Source organism: Lepisma saccharinum, chromosome 11 (assembly GCF_977018435.1).
Source record: "Lepisma saccharinum chromosome 11, izLepSacc3.1, whole genome shotgun sequence".
Taxonomy (NCBI): Eukaryota; Metazoa; Arthropoda; class Insecta; order Zygentoma; family Lepismatidae; genus Lepisma; species Lepisma saccharinum.
This window is the reverse complement of record NC_139239.1, coordinates 56,983,091-57,000,052: the sequence shown is the minus strand read 5'-3', so window position 1 is coordinate 57,000,052 and position 16,962 is coordinate 56,983,091. Positions and strand designations below refer to the sequence as shown.

The window sequence follows — 16,962 nt, the reverse complement described above, 5'->3', positions numbered from 1 at the left end:
AACAATTTATGTCAGTTAAGTTTCTACAAGAAGTACGGAAAATTTACCAAAAATTCCCATTGGAAGTTCACTATTATTATGCAGAAAAAGTGGTGGTTTTAAATAGCAACGAATACAAAAATACTGTCTTACTGTAAACAATGTTTAATTATACTAACCCAAAAATGAAAGCTTTTTTTCTGCAATAATAAAAATTTTAAACACTCAGCTTGCTTGATGCATCTACTGGTGTGGAAATAAAGTGCCATAAAACAAGGATGCAAAAAATATCTTTAATTATTCCAATTATAAGTAAAAAAACAAGTAATCATGGCTCCCTCATGTATGCATATTGTATAAACCACGTTGAGACCTGGGTGTCTTGCATCATCTGCTCTTGCCCTTGTACAACCTTTGTCAGAAAGGTTCCAGAACTGATTTCTTTATTCTTTACCTGTGATATTCGAACACAAGAAATGGGTGTTATTCAGTATTCTGAACAGACAGGGCCTTGGAAGTATTTCCATGTAAACTCACTAGGTGGCAGGACTGTGCTTAGCAACCCACTGTTCAGCTTGTTGGCACATTTAGTTGGAAGTTACACGAGTGACGTGATGTATGTGGATTCCAAGCAGAGAGTTGAACATTAAGTTCTGTGTTGAGCTAGGGAAAACCCGTAGTGAAACATGGAATATGGTACAGCAAGCATATGGTGATGAGGCATTATCGAGAAGCCGTGTCCTCGAATGGCACAAAAGGTTTCGGGAGGGCAGAGATTCAGTGCAAGATGATCCCAGAGTGACAAAGACAATGTTGATCTCATTTTTTGATGCTAAAAGTTTGGTGCACCAGGAATATCTTGCCTGAAGGACAAACGATAAACCAAAACTTTTATACTGATATCCTGAAGCGTTTGCATAAAGCAATTCGGCAGTGACATCCTGATTTGTGGGCATTTGGGCAGTGGTTCTTATTGCACGACAATGCAAAGCCCCATACTGCTTTAGCAGTCCAGGAACATCTGGCCAAACATCATATCCCTGCTTTACCACATCCCCCATATTCACGCAACTTGTCATCCTGTAATTTTTTTCCCCCTGGGTGAAAACGCCGCTGAAAGGGAAGCATCATAAAGATATTGCAGCAATCCAAACAGCTGTGGCAGATGTGCTGATAAGCATCCCAGATAAAGCTTTCTCTGCTTGCTTCCATGACCTCCAGAAACGGTGGCAACTGTGCATAGATAGCTGAGGGGACTATTTTGACAAGACCTAGGATCATTAGTTCCTAAGTTGAATAAATTATTTTTTACGAGCTCAGTCCTGGAACTTTTCTGACAAAGGTTGTACATTCTATATGTATGCAAATTAATGCTTGAAACTTGTCTTCTGAACGTACATGCCTCTTTCTGTTCACACTTAAAGGAGAACATACTGATGTTGGAAATAGATGCATATCATGCATCAAGAAGCAATTTACAAATGGAGGATTCCATCATTGTTAACCCTTACAATACAGAGCATTTTTCATTGGGAAATTTGAATTCTGTATTTTCTATGTAGAAAATTTAATATCTCAGGCATTATGAGTAATACCTCATTTTGTTCAGTACAGATGAGGCTACAAGTACATGCTACTGGATAACGATTTTGTTCCATCAGCTGGAAGAACAACAGAAACAAATTTGAAAAACTTTTTTCCTTACGAAATTTGAAATTTGGCTGTCCCCCACAGAGACCATGTTGGGATGGTAGTAGCGTTGAACACAATACCACTGTATGATACTGGATATGATTCAATATCACACAAAGAATTGTTACTGAGAAAAATCATACGAAGAAATTATATCTCTGAAACTATTGACAGTGCAGTTAGAAGTCACACTTTCTTTCGTTCAATAAAGGCCAGGCTATAAGCACACACTACTAGATAAATAAATTGCTCTTTCAGCTAGAACAACAAGTGGCACAAATATGAAAATGTTTAATATTTTTTATGAAGTTTGACTGTTTAAGGGGACTCCTTATCCGTCCCATTCCATTATTGCCTGTTGCTTTGAAAAGGAAACTTGCCATCTATATCTGTAGTCTGGAAAAGAAGGTCTGTCACTTGCAAAAGTCATGTCCCGATGGTGTTAAAAAATCAAGAAAAAATTACTATCCTACACACACACATACATACTGAGACAGACAATTACTATTTTACTAATTATGAACAACACTAGTGCAACAATAGAAACATGTATCTCCAACATTATTTGAGACACAGTATGTCCTAAAAGTAAAAAAAAAATATATGATTCATATGCTGTACCAGGCTGTATTTGGTGCAAATACCTGTTGGAATAGCATATGTATCCAGCTGTATTGTAAGAGTTAAGGAAGAATTTAACTATATTATGTGGAAGGTACGCAGTTACAAATCTATATCTTGGCACAAATATATTTTTAACATAAATAGACCAAAAAAATTTGTGTTTTCTGTACTTCTCTTTTGTGTTTGTTTTGTAATTGATGAACAGTGATGGCAAAAAATACACATTTCTTATTTCATGTTGACAATGTTATCCGAGGAGGAAAGCACAATAAATATGAGTCATCGTAATTTACTTTTTGATAACAAGAAACATTAAGAATAATAAACAGATCAAGTAGTGTTGCACTGCACAGAACATTCAACAGCCAAATTTTAATGCATTCTTATAAACAGTTAGTTTTGAAAAATTATCTTATTAGATGAGCTGAAAGAATTATATGATTGTCAAGTTAACAATACTGTTCTTATTTTTCCTGCTTGGTAATTATTTGTATATGTGTGGAAGTGGTTTTCTCCCAACTTATTAATTATTCATCTTTCAGGGAATTAAAATTGTAGCAAATGAAAATTACCAGAATAAATTGTATATCCGTGAAACTGATGTTTTAAAAGTTCAATTAATTCCGGTGACCACTGCAACCATTCCCTTGCAAACTTGCTCTACAATTGTACAGGGTGGCTCAATACTTAACTCACTTAACACCCTCAGTACAAGGCCACTGCGGCATGGAATTTGAAATTGGCGATGACCAATCGTTATCTGGCCAAGGGGGAACCACATTGACGTCACCCACACGGTCGGCGGCCATCTTGATGTTCGCCATCTCGAATTCAACTTCAGAATTTTAAATGGGAAGGCGGTCGTGCGACATATCAAAATGGGTTAGAATTTCACGAGAAATGCAATGGTGAAGGTTTTTTCGACGTATCTTTAACCAGTAAAAAGTTATGACTGAATTCTTGTACCAATTTGCTCCTTTTCGAGGTGTTAGAAAAATGCCTTAAAATTTGTTTAGCGCATCGGTAATGCATCGAGATCAAAGTGACGTCTATGGAGAGACGTTCGCATGCCATTGCACATTATTTTAATCGGATACATCCATGAAGAGCTGTGCATTATGAATGGTTGTCGCGAACAATTTACAGTGTGACGCTTCCATTGAATTAAAAGTCCTTCACAGTGACAAGGCTAATGTTTATGTTCATAAGGAAGTTCATAAACAGAATATATGACCCTTGTCATCTGATAACTAACTTTGGACAAAAACTGGTTCATAACGTTCCCATAAGTGTTCTGGTGTTCTTCCCTATTGAGAAAACTCTGTAAAAAGTACCTTCTTCCATAAGCAAGGATGAAAAAAACTGTTTATTTAATAAATCCAAGTAGCCCTAAGCATTTAAGGTTCCGTTGATGGAAAATTGACTAACCAATCGTGTTCCACACAGCACGCCCCACCATTAACTTGCCAACACTAACCATTCAGCTTTGATCTGTCGAAAATGGGTTATCAGATAAAAATCATCGAATATTCTGTTTATGAACTTCCTTATGAACATTAACATTAGCCTTGTCACTGTGAATGACTTTTAATTCAATGGAAGCGTCACACTGTAAATTGTTCGTGACAACCATTCATAATGCACAGCTCTTCATGGATGTATCCTATTAAAATAATGTGCAATGGCATGCGAACGTCTCTCCATAGACGTCACTTTGATCTCGATGCATTACCGATGCGCTAAACAAATTTTAAGGCATTTTTCTAACACCTCGAAAAGGAGCAAATTGATACAAGAATTCAGTCATAACTTTTTACTGGTTAAAGATACGTCGAAAAAACCTTCACCATTGCATTTCTCATGAAATTCTAGCCCATTTTGATATGTCGCACGACCCCCTTCCCATTTAAAATTCTGAAGTTGAATTCAAGATTGCGGACATCAAGATGGCCGCCGACCGTGTGCATGACGTCAATGTGGTTCCCCCTTGGCCAGATAACGATTGGTCATCGCCAATTTCAAATTCCATGCCGCAGTAGCCTTGTACTGAGGGTGTTAAGTGACTTATTGAGCCACCCTGTAGAATTCCAAAAAAAATATTTTATGGTCAACTAATTCAGTCTGTTTTTGAAATTAACATTTATGCACAGAAAGGATAATCGGAACTGGACCTACAGTTTAAAGTGGAATCCGAACCACTACACCATCAGAGAGGCATACACAGACAATTAAGTACTTATACTGGTATATTATTAATTATTATTGTTATTTTTGTCAGGAATCTAACCCAGAATGATAACTTCCAAAAAAACAAGACAACAAAAAGCAACAGTGGAAAACTACGTATCATTGTACAAGGTGGTTATAATTAAAGTGACGGTGTTCAGAGTGGTACAGCACGGGCTGTAATGAGAGTAGCAGTCTGAAACTTCGTAGATATGCTAATGAAGCAATGCGCTCGCGAATTATGCAAAAAAAAGTTCCAATTCTCGCCACCAGGGTAAAAAATGGCGCTGTAAGCAGTCAAAACGTGGTATAGTTACAGGAAAAAGGCAGGAAAGATCAAACACATGAGAACAATGGCTCTGGCATGTTTATTAGGAACTATGGTTACAAGAACTGTTCAATATGGCCTCCCAATTCAGCAACATGCTGCATTCGTAACACGGCATGGTCGACGGTTGCTCGCAGCATGTCTGGTGAAATCTGAGCGACATGTCGTTGTATGCTAGCCTTCAGATCAGGCAGAGACCGGACATGTCCCTGATAGACACGATCTTTTAAATATCCCCACAGCCAGAAGTCACATGGATTAAGGTCGGGGGATCTGGAAGGCCAATCATCTGGAAACTGCCTAGAGATGATGCGGTCATTAGTGAAGGTTTCTCGCAGCAAATCTTTCACGTGGCGAGCGACATGTGGTGTTGCCCCATCTTGCATGAAAATGGTGGTGTGTTCACAGTTCCGTTCTTGCAAAGCTGGAATCACGTGTTGCACAAGGAGGTCCCTATAACGTGCAGATGTCACTGTACACCTAACAGGCCCTCGAGGTGTCATCTCCTCAAAGAAAAACGGACCAAGAATGAAGGAGCTAGTGAACCCACACCATGCAGTCACGTAAACTGAGTGCAATGGTTGTTCCTGCACAACATGTGGACGAGTGGAACCCCATATGCGACAGTTCTGAGTATTCACTGTACCGACCAGAGTAAAATGCGCCTCGTCAGTCCACAGAATATTCCCCGGCCACATGTCATCCACTTCCATGCGTGCCAAAAACCGATGGGCAAACTCACGGCGTTGTGGAATATCTTGGGGTTTCAATTGGTGCACAATTTGAATCTTGTAGGGATACCAGTGTAAAATGCACCGCAATACCTTGCGAACTGTTGACCAGGGGAGTGACAATTCACGTGCCACAGCTCTAGCACTGGTTGCAGAAGTTGAGGCATGTGCTGCACGGTCAGCTACAGCTACAGCAACTTCGTCCACAACTTCCACGGGGATGGGCCGCCTTCCTCTCCCTGGTGCAACACCCAATTCACCTGTTTCCTCGAATTTCTTCATCATCATCTTCAGCCCATTAATTGACATGGGCCCTCTTCTCAGCCCTTTCTGTTGGCGATATTTCCGCAGTGCAGCGTTACTATTGCTCCCATTCTGGTAAAACAACTTCACTAGCAGTGCACGGTCTTTCTTCGCAATAGCCATTGCTTTTTACACGGGAAAAATCAAACTTTTAATGTTCACTAAACATTCACATCACTAAAGGAAAAAAAAAGCAACAAGCGTCACCAACAACAACCAGGGAGCTCACACAATGGTTTGGCAATGTCACCGACTTTGACGTCAGAGTTACGGAAAATTCCACGTTTTGACTGCTTACAGCGCCATTTTTTACCCTGGTGGCGAGAATTGGAACTTCTTCTTTTTTTTTTTTTTTTTTTTCTTTCATAATTCGCTAGCGCATTGCTTCATTATCATATCTACGAAGTTTCAGACTGCTACTCTCATTACAGCCCGTGCTGTACCACTCTGAACACCGTCACTTTAATTATAACGACCTGGTATATAAGTAGTCAGGAGCAAATAATCAAGTTATTGAGAAACAAGCTCGAATTCCTACAACTTGTACCCAACCTGAAAACAACCTTGCACTGGGTATTGTTTCTTGATAATCTACCATTGCCTAGCTTGTCTGTATAATATTAATAAAACATAGGACTCTATAACAATGCCAAAATAGGGCAAAGCCCGGTTTGCTCAACCATCATTAAAACGTTCTTAACGAGCTGATAGTTAACGCATCACTAAAATCTTAGCAGCCTGTTAAACTTTTAATGTTCGCTCAAGCGATTTTATAGGCCCGTTAACTAATGACATGTTAGAGGCATTTTTCTTTGTTTCCTTGCTATTCTCATACTTTGATACAAGAAATGCAACATTTTGATTGGTTGCATCGTGACAGTAGACTGTGCGTAAGCGAGTTCTTCCGAAACATTTTTTTTTTTTGTATGAAATCCCAGGAACAACAATAAGTAAAGTAATGTGTAACATAAATATATGTTTAAATAATGAATGTTAGTAAGGTATTTACGTCAGCACACCAAAAATGTTATATATTAGGATTACCAGTTACATTGTAATTTTGTAAATTAGATATAAATGAGTGCCTACTGACTGCCAATACAAGATCATAAACATATAAATAAAAACTATTGTTCTAGGTTAGGGTAATCTGTTTGAAGTTTGATAAATTTAATTATATTAAAATGTAATTTCAAAAGAGGTCTAAAGGTGGAAATGAACGTGTGTTTGCTATAACAATTTTCCTCAACAAAAGAGAACATTTCACAAAATGTACACCATGCATAACTTAACTTGTTGTGCCATGGCAATTAAATAATATGTAAATATTGCAAGTCACTTCTTTTGGTATTGATGTGAATGTGACACTGCAAACAAGAAATCTACTGTTTCCAAATAATAACTGACAAAAAAAGAAGGCATATATATAATGTTTACCAGTATGCTTACCGTTCATGTATATGTACAAGGGACATTTCTGAATGGTTGTGTGTTTTGTTTTGTACAAATATTTTTTAAAGAAAAATACATATAGGCTACAATACGATATTTTATATTTGATTTATGGTAAAAAGAAGGACAAGTACACTGTTAGACAGTATCCTTACCACTTGTACGAACGTACCGTACAAGGAATAATTTCCGAATGGGTGGTAGTTTTCCAAACAAATATGCATACTTTTACAATGTCCATGCACGAAACTACAATACCTGAAACTGCTTAGGATTAAGCTTTTTCTTAATGAAACATACATGTGTAGTACGGTACTTTACATTATGTTTGGTTATTCATTATGTGTGGAAATGGTAGTCATTCAGAAAATGTACCTTGTACATGGAACGGTTGATTAATATGATATTTTACATTTGATTTATCATAACTGGCATAAAAAAAACAAGTGCAGTGTTAGACAGCACCATTACCACTTGTACGTATGTACAAGGAATTTCCGAATGGATGGTAGTGTGTTTTACAAACAAATATGTACACTCTTACAATGTCCATGCACGAAACGACAACATCTGAAACTTTTTAGGACCTGAAGCTTTTTTCCTTACTGAAACATGCATGTGTAGTACGGTTCTTTACATTATGTTTGGTTATTCATTATGTGATGAAATGGTAGTCATGTACAGTCACGGACACTGCCGGCTTGTAATGAATACATTGACTTTCAATGGAATCGTTACAAGCCGACAGTGTCCGAGACTGTACATTTTACATGGAACAGTTGATTAATATGATATTTTTATATTATATTTGATTCTGTATGATTTATTATAACTGGTGAAAAAAGAAAGTGCACTCTTAGACAATATCATTACCAAATAATTTCCGAATGGATGGTAGTGTTTTATGACACTGCACAATGTCAAAATGTTACAATGTCCATACACGAAACTATATACCTGAAACTGCTTAGGACCTCAAGCTTTTTTCTTAATGAAACAACATATGTAATCCATATTACATGATGAGATGGTAGTCGTTCGTAAATGTACCTTGTACATGTAACGGTTGGTTATTTTTTTCAATTTTTAAGTGCTCTTTCAGTTTGTTACGAATACGATTTCATTTCTATTTGCATCGTTATAAGTCAGCCCACTTTCAGTATGCTGCATAATAATTGTGTTGATTTTGTGATTATATTAAGACTCAAGTTATATTAAATAACTTTTTTATTATTGTACAGTACTTACGTACAGCTACGAGGTAAATAATTAAATAGGTTAGGCAGGTGTTCTTTATTTCTGTACTTGGTTAGGTTAGGTAGGTCAGGTTTGTTGCTTTTAGCATTTATCTCCAGGTTGCTACAGCTGTCGTTAGCTGCTCGTGGTTGCACACACTGCGAAATCTTTTTTTTTTTCATTATGTTAATTGGAGTAGGTGGATAATAATTTGAAAAGTTGGAAAGAACAAATCCCTACTACTTTGAAAGATTGCAGGCTACATTGTGTAATGTCACAGATTTATTTTACATTAAATGAGAGTACAGGATGTGTATTGCCTATTTCTAGGACAGTTGCTTCATTTTAATTTTCTCTCTTGCGTTTTCTGACATTTTTCAGTTTAAAAAACAACATAAAATTGGAATGGTAGTTATAAGCAGACATAAGCATAAACACAAAAAACCACGACTTTCTCCAGTTTCTATGTGAACCACTGGAAAACGCCGTGAACGACATCACCGAATATTTTGGTGAATAACTTTACCTTACACAAATTGAAATATGTAAAAGGAGGTTACATTATTTTAAAAAGTCATGTGATATTTTGTGTTTATGGTTACAGTGCATTGAAGGTGGAAGCCCAATATGCATTTTAAAAAAATCAAGTTCGTATAATTAACTATAAGCATATTTTTTTGGCTCAACAGGCAAAATTAATAAAATTTGAATAATGTGTGATGATCATGGTGCCATTATTGACAAATCTTTAAAAAGTTCATTGATACAATATTCCTCATTTAACTTACATGTGATTTCTGATTTGCAGTAGGAATTTATAATATGAAACGGGAAAATTATTTTTGCTGTAGAAAGAAATCGAACTAGTGTACATTTTGCGATGGTATGCAAAAAATTTGTTCAAATCGATTTGGGATAACACGCGTTGAGCGAACCGGGCACAAGTCTATCAAGATATTAACTGAGGTAAGAATGAGAAATATTGTCAGCCTTGGTTCTTAACCATTCATTTACCACAGACACCATTTAAATACTTTTCGTTGTTGATGGAGACCCCTTGGACTTAATAATTAAATTCCTATAAAGTTGCTCATTCAATATTTTATTAGAATTATTGTAATAATATTGCTGAACACTGCATGATGGTCAACATTATTTTAATAAGAATGCTGGGGCTACATTTCACTTACAAGTCTTGTTATACCAGGCTTCACAGTTAAAACTGTATTCTGATTGCAAGATATAATTCTTATATTTTCCACGCAGTTTCCATACTTATTTCTGATGAAATATTTTACACACTAGTATGCTGTTACAAAATACACTAATATTCTCAGTCTCTCAGTTCCAGCAAGTCTTCTAGTGAGCCCAGAAATTCGGAAGGGTTCCTTGGCGATCTTAACAATCTAGATATGTGGATTTTACAGTAGCTTTTAGATTAAGAAGTGTATCATAGATGATCACTAATATTAGTGAAAACAATAACATTATTAATATATGTATAAAATCTTGTAACATTACTTAAAGGCTTTTGAGGTCTCCTTGGCGGCACCTTGCGAGTCCACAGACCATAGGCTAAGAACAACTACTATAAATCTCTGTTAAGAGTAAAATTCAAGGAACTGAATTGGATTATTATTTAAGTTTGCTTAATGAGAATTTAATTGATATTGGCAAAAGAGGACAATATATTTGGATCAGATCAAGGTAAGATCTGTCCCCCAACATTTCAAAGCTTAAATACGTATATTATACATGTAATCATACCTCATTACTATAAGATACGATGTCAGAATTCTTTCCTGCTTTTTAAAGTATTTGGCTACGAGCTTGTGACAAATTCAAAGAAGTTCCATTGTACTTGAGTTTTAAAAATAATAATCTGTTTTGCTGCTGGGTATTTCACATAAGTCACGGAGGATAATTCACCACAAATTACACATACCTGCGTAGTCAATCCCACCTCTATAGTCTGTCTGTGTGACAAACAGACCAAGATGACATGGCAAACACACTGATAAAAAAGACCTGGTCCAAATTGACTCCAGGATGAAAAGCTGCATTTGAAATGAATGGACTTTATTGCTGGGCAAGGTTCAGCTGTTGTGGTCCAACACCCAACCCCAAAAAGTACAGATTAAAATAAAAATCAAGATTACAAAGAAATTAAACAATAAAATATAATAGGAATAGAATCATATACAATTGAACAATTTTAGCAGTGAATTAGGTAATAAAATAATTGAAGTCAAGGAAATTCAAAGTAAGATAAACATAATTTCTGTTCATATGTTGATTTACCTTGTTTCTGATCATTGATCAGTGATTCACGGAGTACATCGCGAAAATGTCAGAACTTTTGATTTTTGGTTAGATTTGGTAGTGCATTCCATTTCCTCCTTAAGGATATTTTTGTATGTGATATGCTGCATGACACATGTCACTTTGCTGTGAAATTGTTCTTGTTTATTTTTTTTCTTTTGCTGAGCGACAGTTGTAGGTTTGTCTATGTGAGACTGACTGTTTCAAATATGCTGAGATAAATACTGAAGTACACAATTGATCACAATAAATAAAACAACTTACCTTACAGAAATACTGCTTGATGTATTTGGCCTCTTTAGCACTGACTCTGATGCAATCACCATGAAACCACTCTTCACAGTTGTCACAGCCTCTGTAAACATGCAATTGGCTATTAGCAACAATTACATCACAATATTTCTCTTACATAGAGAGAATAAATATAAAATGTACTATTTTCTCAATAAGTATATGTGATTTTCCGCATCTATGCAAAATTTGAATGACAAAATGACGAATCAGGAGATGCACAAAAAAATTCTTAATCTTATGACGTCTGCTTACATTTAAATGCAAAAGAAAATACATGTTTTGAAGGAATTTAATATTAGAGGTTTGACATTTATCTTAAGAATACAATTCTGGCACTTTGTAGTTGCAGACCCTATTACCTTCAGAGATGTTTGATTCTGAAAAGCAGTTCCCAGGAAATAAATTGTAAAAATACTAAACCTATTTGTGTTAAACAATTGTAAATGGCACCGAAAGACTTATGACCTGTATCCTCTAATATCATTTAATGATTACAACTGCTTCCCAAGCACATACAAAATGCATTTCTAAGGGTATGGTCATATTGCATTCAGTTTCAGCTGACTTTCATGCTGCTGTATTTGGCCATGTGATGGTCACATTGCAACAGAAAAATTGTTAGTCTAATGGTGGAGTTTGATGTGCAGAATGTACCGAAATATTTAAAGCAATGCCTCAATTGGTAAAACTTACTATTATGCTAGATATGGATATTAATGTTTTGAATCATGCTCCAAGTTTCGTATGTATAGTATGTACCATAATTTGTGAAAGTTTCCAAGTCATCAAGTGAAGTTAGAGTGACAAACCACATGAAACAAGTTTTTTCACTGATCAACATAAAAAGACATTCTAATTCTAAACTTCCCAAAATTACCAGACAAATTATTCAATGAATCAACATGATGAGTTATTCTAAAAAAAAAATCTCAGTTTGATAGTTTATAATAACCATACCAAATTTAGAAAACTGGATGTTGAAGCCTCCAAAATCTAATATCCTTTCTTTTTCTGGCATAAACAATTCTATGATATGGTAAAAATTTACTATCCATTGGACACCTATAACTTCTTCGTTTTGTCAATTTTTGACATTCATACTTACTTATCTGCTTCGCGGAACAATCCTTAAGGTGTATTGCCATTTTTTTTTTATCAAAGTTATTGCAATTTTCACATTACGAGTAGTTCTTTCTCGCAGTCTTTTCGCTTGCCAGACACAATACGGCACATACACCTTCCTACATAATCGCACATTGTGCTTGTCGATTTTCATTCGTTATACAGTGTTTCAACCTTCAGAACCCAAGAAATACCCGTGAACAAAGCTCATCTGATCCAATTTTTTTTTAAAACTTTTTCGCGTCGTTTTACGAAGAAAATTGTAATATTTCGTGGCGCTATCCGTCCCAGAATCGGTGGGAAATTTAAACTAAAAAATTATATTAGTTTGAAATTTTTGGGTCCAAATTTCCCACCGATTCCGGGCTCTGCCCCTGGGGTAATTGACCTACCGCCCCCTACCACTACCACAGCCCCACCTCCGCTATGCTCCGCTCCAGCTTTCTCTATAGAGTCCCTGTTAAAGGCATGTTGGCCGGAGTCACTTGCCCCCAAATGAGCCCCAAACTTTTAAATTTGAAGAAATCCGTTTCCAGGATAAGGAAAACTTACCTGCATTTTACCACGCATCCACGACACGTCATATTAGGCATATACCCACACCCCATTCCTTCTAACGAGTAGCTTATATTCACTGCCACATTTTCAACATTCCTTTCCTTTCTTCACGATCCCACGTTCAATTAAATTTAAAAATTCACTGGATCTTCCACACCCGGTACGAATTTCACCATGCATACACGACACGTCATGTTTCTAACTTTCGTTGCAAACACAGACAGTTCAATGAACCCAATGAACATGAACAAAACACAATCACGACGCGTGATGATGTACGAAGATGTACGTGCCAAAGGCTATTGTCCGTCGGAGAATTAATTTTCAACAAAGAACCTGAATTTCCGCTATGAAACATTCCCACATCACACAAAACACATTCCAGATGTTAGACAATGCTACAGGAAGTTATTACCGTAAGTAGTTTCTTGTGTAAAAAAAAAATCTGTCCGATGAATAGTAAATTAGTACCAAAAATAAAACTTACATCATAAATCTTGAAGAGTCTGATGAGCGACATATGCAATATGCTTGGCCATCTTGTTTTAAGAGAGTTGCTATCTTTGATTTCCTTTCAGGAAGCATAAACTGCTTTGCAATTTCTTCTTTCTGCAATGATCAAAGTACAAAAGATTAATAAAAAACTTGCAATGATTGGCTGACAAGTATCCAAACACATGCAATCAAATGCTCAACTTCTGAACTTAAATAATCATTGTAATACTATAAAACTTGTTTCCCTTAACATGATTAGTACCAGGCCTCAAATACCATTAGTAGTGTATATACAGGGTTTCTATAAATTAGTTATACAAAAGTAATCGTTAATTGTGAAGAAAGTGTATGTGTTAACAGAAATGGTTTACACATCAATGAATACAGCATATATTTTTGAGTTTATTGTCGCACGTTGTTATACTGCAAAAGGTTTAATCTGGCATAGCTCCCGCCAAAACATTCTCCGTCGTCTGCAGATGCTGTGCCAGTGTTGCCAGCAAGTACCAATGTGAAAAAGAAGAAAATAAACAAATTTCAGACGTTTGGCAGTTACTGAAATTTTAAGTAACTGTCTTGTATGCCTAAATGAAATTTAACTTATATGAATTTCAGGATGTTATTTAATGATTCCATAACAGCAATTCTCTCTTGACTGTACAGTGGTACACATTCTGCATCTCAGCAAATGTATGAAGAATTATCTGTGGAATTTATATTTGTGAGCGAAAAATCATTCTTGTATTTTACTAATCGAGCATTTCCATAAACCTCACAAATATTGTATTGTTGGCATTAATTGTTGTCAATCCGCCGAACACCTCTCACTCGTTTATTTAGTCACTTTTTACATTCGTACTTACCTATTGTGCATTGCGAAACATTCTTTAAGCTGAAATATTGCTTTTCTGATGTTTTGTGACGAAAATAATATCAATAATAGACACACGAACCATTCACGATAGCCCCAAAAACAATTTATAATTAGCCCCACGAACCATTCACGTCAAGGTTAGGTTAGGTTCGGCATAGTAATATCGTGAAAAACACATGATTTACCGCTCCAGCAGATTCTACAATGACAGAAAATATCTCCACGAAGTATCCAAATGCTAGAAAAACTCATTCCAGTAAGTACTTTCTTGTGAAAAAATGAAGAAATCCGTTCGGCCGTAGGCAACTTTTACCTTGTTAGCAATGTACATCCATAAAATATCGTTCTAATGCATAAAACGAAACTTACTTCATGAACTACACAGTACATAAAATGACAAATCTCCTACCACCTATCCTCTTCCTTATACCAGAGTGGTCTAGTTTTTATCAACTAAAGCACAATTCGTGGTGCTCAATAGCCCCATATCAACATTGCAATACACTTTCTCTATTCACAATTAATGCACAGTTTATTACAGATAATTGGCTACTTCCATATATTAGACATTCACCAAAGCAAACAAAAAAAAAATCCCAAAATAAACACATCAATTAGGAATTGAGAAAAACTGCAGCCACTACAGGATAGTAGATACTTACAGAAAGGCCTGCATTATCCCTTTCTGACATCTTTTCTGAACAAATATTACGTTTTATCCAATATGAAACGTATAATGTGTATTTAAAATATAAATTTAAGTATTAAAAACAGAAAAGCTTAAAACACACTCGCGTACATTTTTCACCACTAAAAATTAACGCACGAACACTACTTCCTCTTCACGCCACTGCCACTCGTGGCGCTAGGCGCTCTCCTTTTTTAGGAAACTGAAATTTATCCATGTTTGTCCTCCTTGCACAATGCTCTCGCATCGCAAAGATGATGCTTGCATGAAATTTTATTTTGGTCGAGAGCGAGACAGGGTCACTCGGACAGAAAATAATCTTGACTTTATTAGAAAAAATAATATCTAAAAAGTGCTTCACGTAGTTACGGCCATAATTCAGGATTTGTCAACATTCTTGTTTTTATTCCTGTTATCCTCTGCTGTTATCAAGTGTTGTGCGGGTTAAATGTTGATGGGGACTAAATTTTTCGCTGGATCAATTGATTTCACAAGGCTTCGAAAATGTTCAATTATTTTGGAATACGAAAACTCAAAAAATAATTTCCAAAAATAGGGGTCGGCTCCCGCACAACACAACACAGCACACCAAATTTGCCCTGGGGAAAATTGTCTTATCACGATAGTAGTTTCAGTAGTTTGGTGTTGGGTTTCTGTGCAAAATGTGAAAATGCAAGTAATCTGTGGCCATCGGAGATACTTTGAAAGCATAGGGGAACAAGTAGTCGCGTAAATTTAATTGAAGGAAAATTGAGCTAATGGGTGGAAACGCAAGCACAAGACGAGTCACAGTTTTGAATGATGATCCTACAAGTGTCATTAAAGTATCCGATTCGGTAGTAAGACGGTTGAAAGGTGAATTGGAGGATACTCCGCCAAGCTGCAAGACACCAGTGGTGGGGAGTGGAATAGCCGTGGCGACTGTTCCTTCGCCGATTCTCGATCCAAACCGGGGTTCTACATCTTTAAAGCTTCGGCAAGAAAGGGAAACTGAATTACAACGATTAGAAGCATATTGGCAAAAGAGATTAGAAGAATTGGACGAAGAACATACAAAGATAAACAGTCTAACTGGCGAGGCGTTCGATCAAGCAGTACGTGATGTAAAGAGGAATTTTAAACGAGGTATCCGTCCCCCTTCGTGTTTGGACGCAAGAGAGAAAATGTTGGAATGTTACAAAACCAATCCTAAGGAGCCTCTTAAATGTGCAAAGGAAGTGAGTGCCTTCACCAGTTGTGTAGATTCAAGAAAACTACAACATGTCATAACAACATCTGAGTGATAAATAGTGGAGAGCTCTAGTTACTGGCAACAATTTGTTCAGTGCAGACCCAGTTTTGGTGTAGCATTATTGTTAGACATGTAAAGCATTTTTTGTTGTTAAATAGTGAAGTGATTTAGTTTTACCCTGCCAATACTATTGAGGACAAATATGGTGCTGGTCTTCTCCCCTCTGTAAACATAAGGAAGTGTCATGGTGTGCATCAAGAAGATGCACAAAGAATATCCAAGTGAAAATTACCGAGTCAACTGTGTTATGTTGGAGGATAATTAAGGATGTGGTATTGTTACACCACTAACATGAAATTTCTCATTACTTGTATCATTGCCTGCTAAATTGTGTGGTCACTAATGTCAATTGTTTGCCCAAATATGTAAGACTCGAGATTTTTTTTTATTGTTTTACTTTGAACATGGCAATTCAAATGTATAAATGCTAATTGAGTGATTTTGTAATTATATTATGGAATGTTAAAACGAAATCTTTCTGCATATAGATCATACTTTTTCACTTGTAATATCCACTTTGGGTAAGTTGTGTTCATATGGAGGTGGATTTATTAGTATGAGGTGTAAATATAACCAAGTTTGGGTCTGCTAGATAGTACGGTTAAATTAAAACACAAAAATAAATGCATAGGAATTAATTGGTATATGGAATTAGCTTTAAGTAACTGTCTCTTTTCCACAAATGTATTACATAGGACCTTCAGAGAGATCATATCCAGGAGGTTTAATTCCATAACACATTTCATG

The 16,962-nt window shown here is 36.2% G+C and overlaps 2 protein-coding genes across 4 annotated transcripts in view; one reads left to right on the top strand and one right to left on the bottom strand.

Moving 5' to 3' along the window:
- LOC145994820 (CXXC-type zinc finger protein 1-like) overlaps window positions 1–16,962 on the bottom strand; it is a 66,457-nt gene that overhangs the window by 42,249 nt on the left and 7,246 nt on the right. For 2 of the 3 annotated variants that reach the window (XM_083131138.1, XM_083131140.1), the window contains exons 1-3: window positions 14,899–15,084; window positions 13,355–13,476; window positions 11,158–11,248 (exon numbers count right to left, since the gene is read on the bottom strand). In XM_083131138.1, coding sequence (XP_082987264.1) covers window positions 11,158–11,248; window positions 13,355–13,476; window positions 14,899–14,928 — 243 coding nt within the window. In that variant the 5' untranslated portion in view covers window positions 14,929–15,084. Of the gene's footprint in view, window positions 1–11,157; window positions 11,249–13,354; window positions 13,477–14,898; window positions 15,085–16,962 lie in introns of those variants that run through there. The other variant, XM_083131139.1, reaches the window with a different exon arrangement.
- On the top strand, window positions 15,590–16,704 carry Chchd3 (Coiled-coil-helix-coiled-coil-helix domain containing 3). Its single transcript, XM_083131137.1, has one exon. The coding sequence runs from the start codon at window positions 15,683–15,685 to the stop codon at window positions 16,205–16,207; it is 525 nt and encodes a 174-aa protein (XP_082987263.1). The 5' UTR covers window positions 15,590–15,682; the 3' UTR covers window positions 16,208–16,704.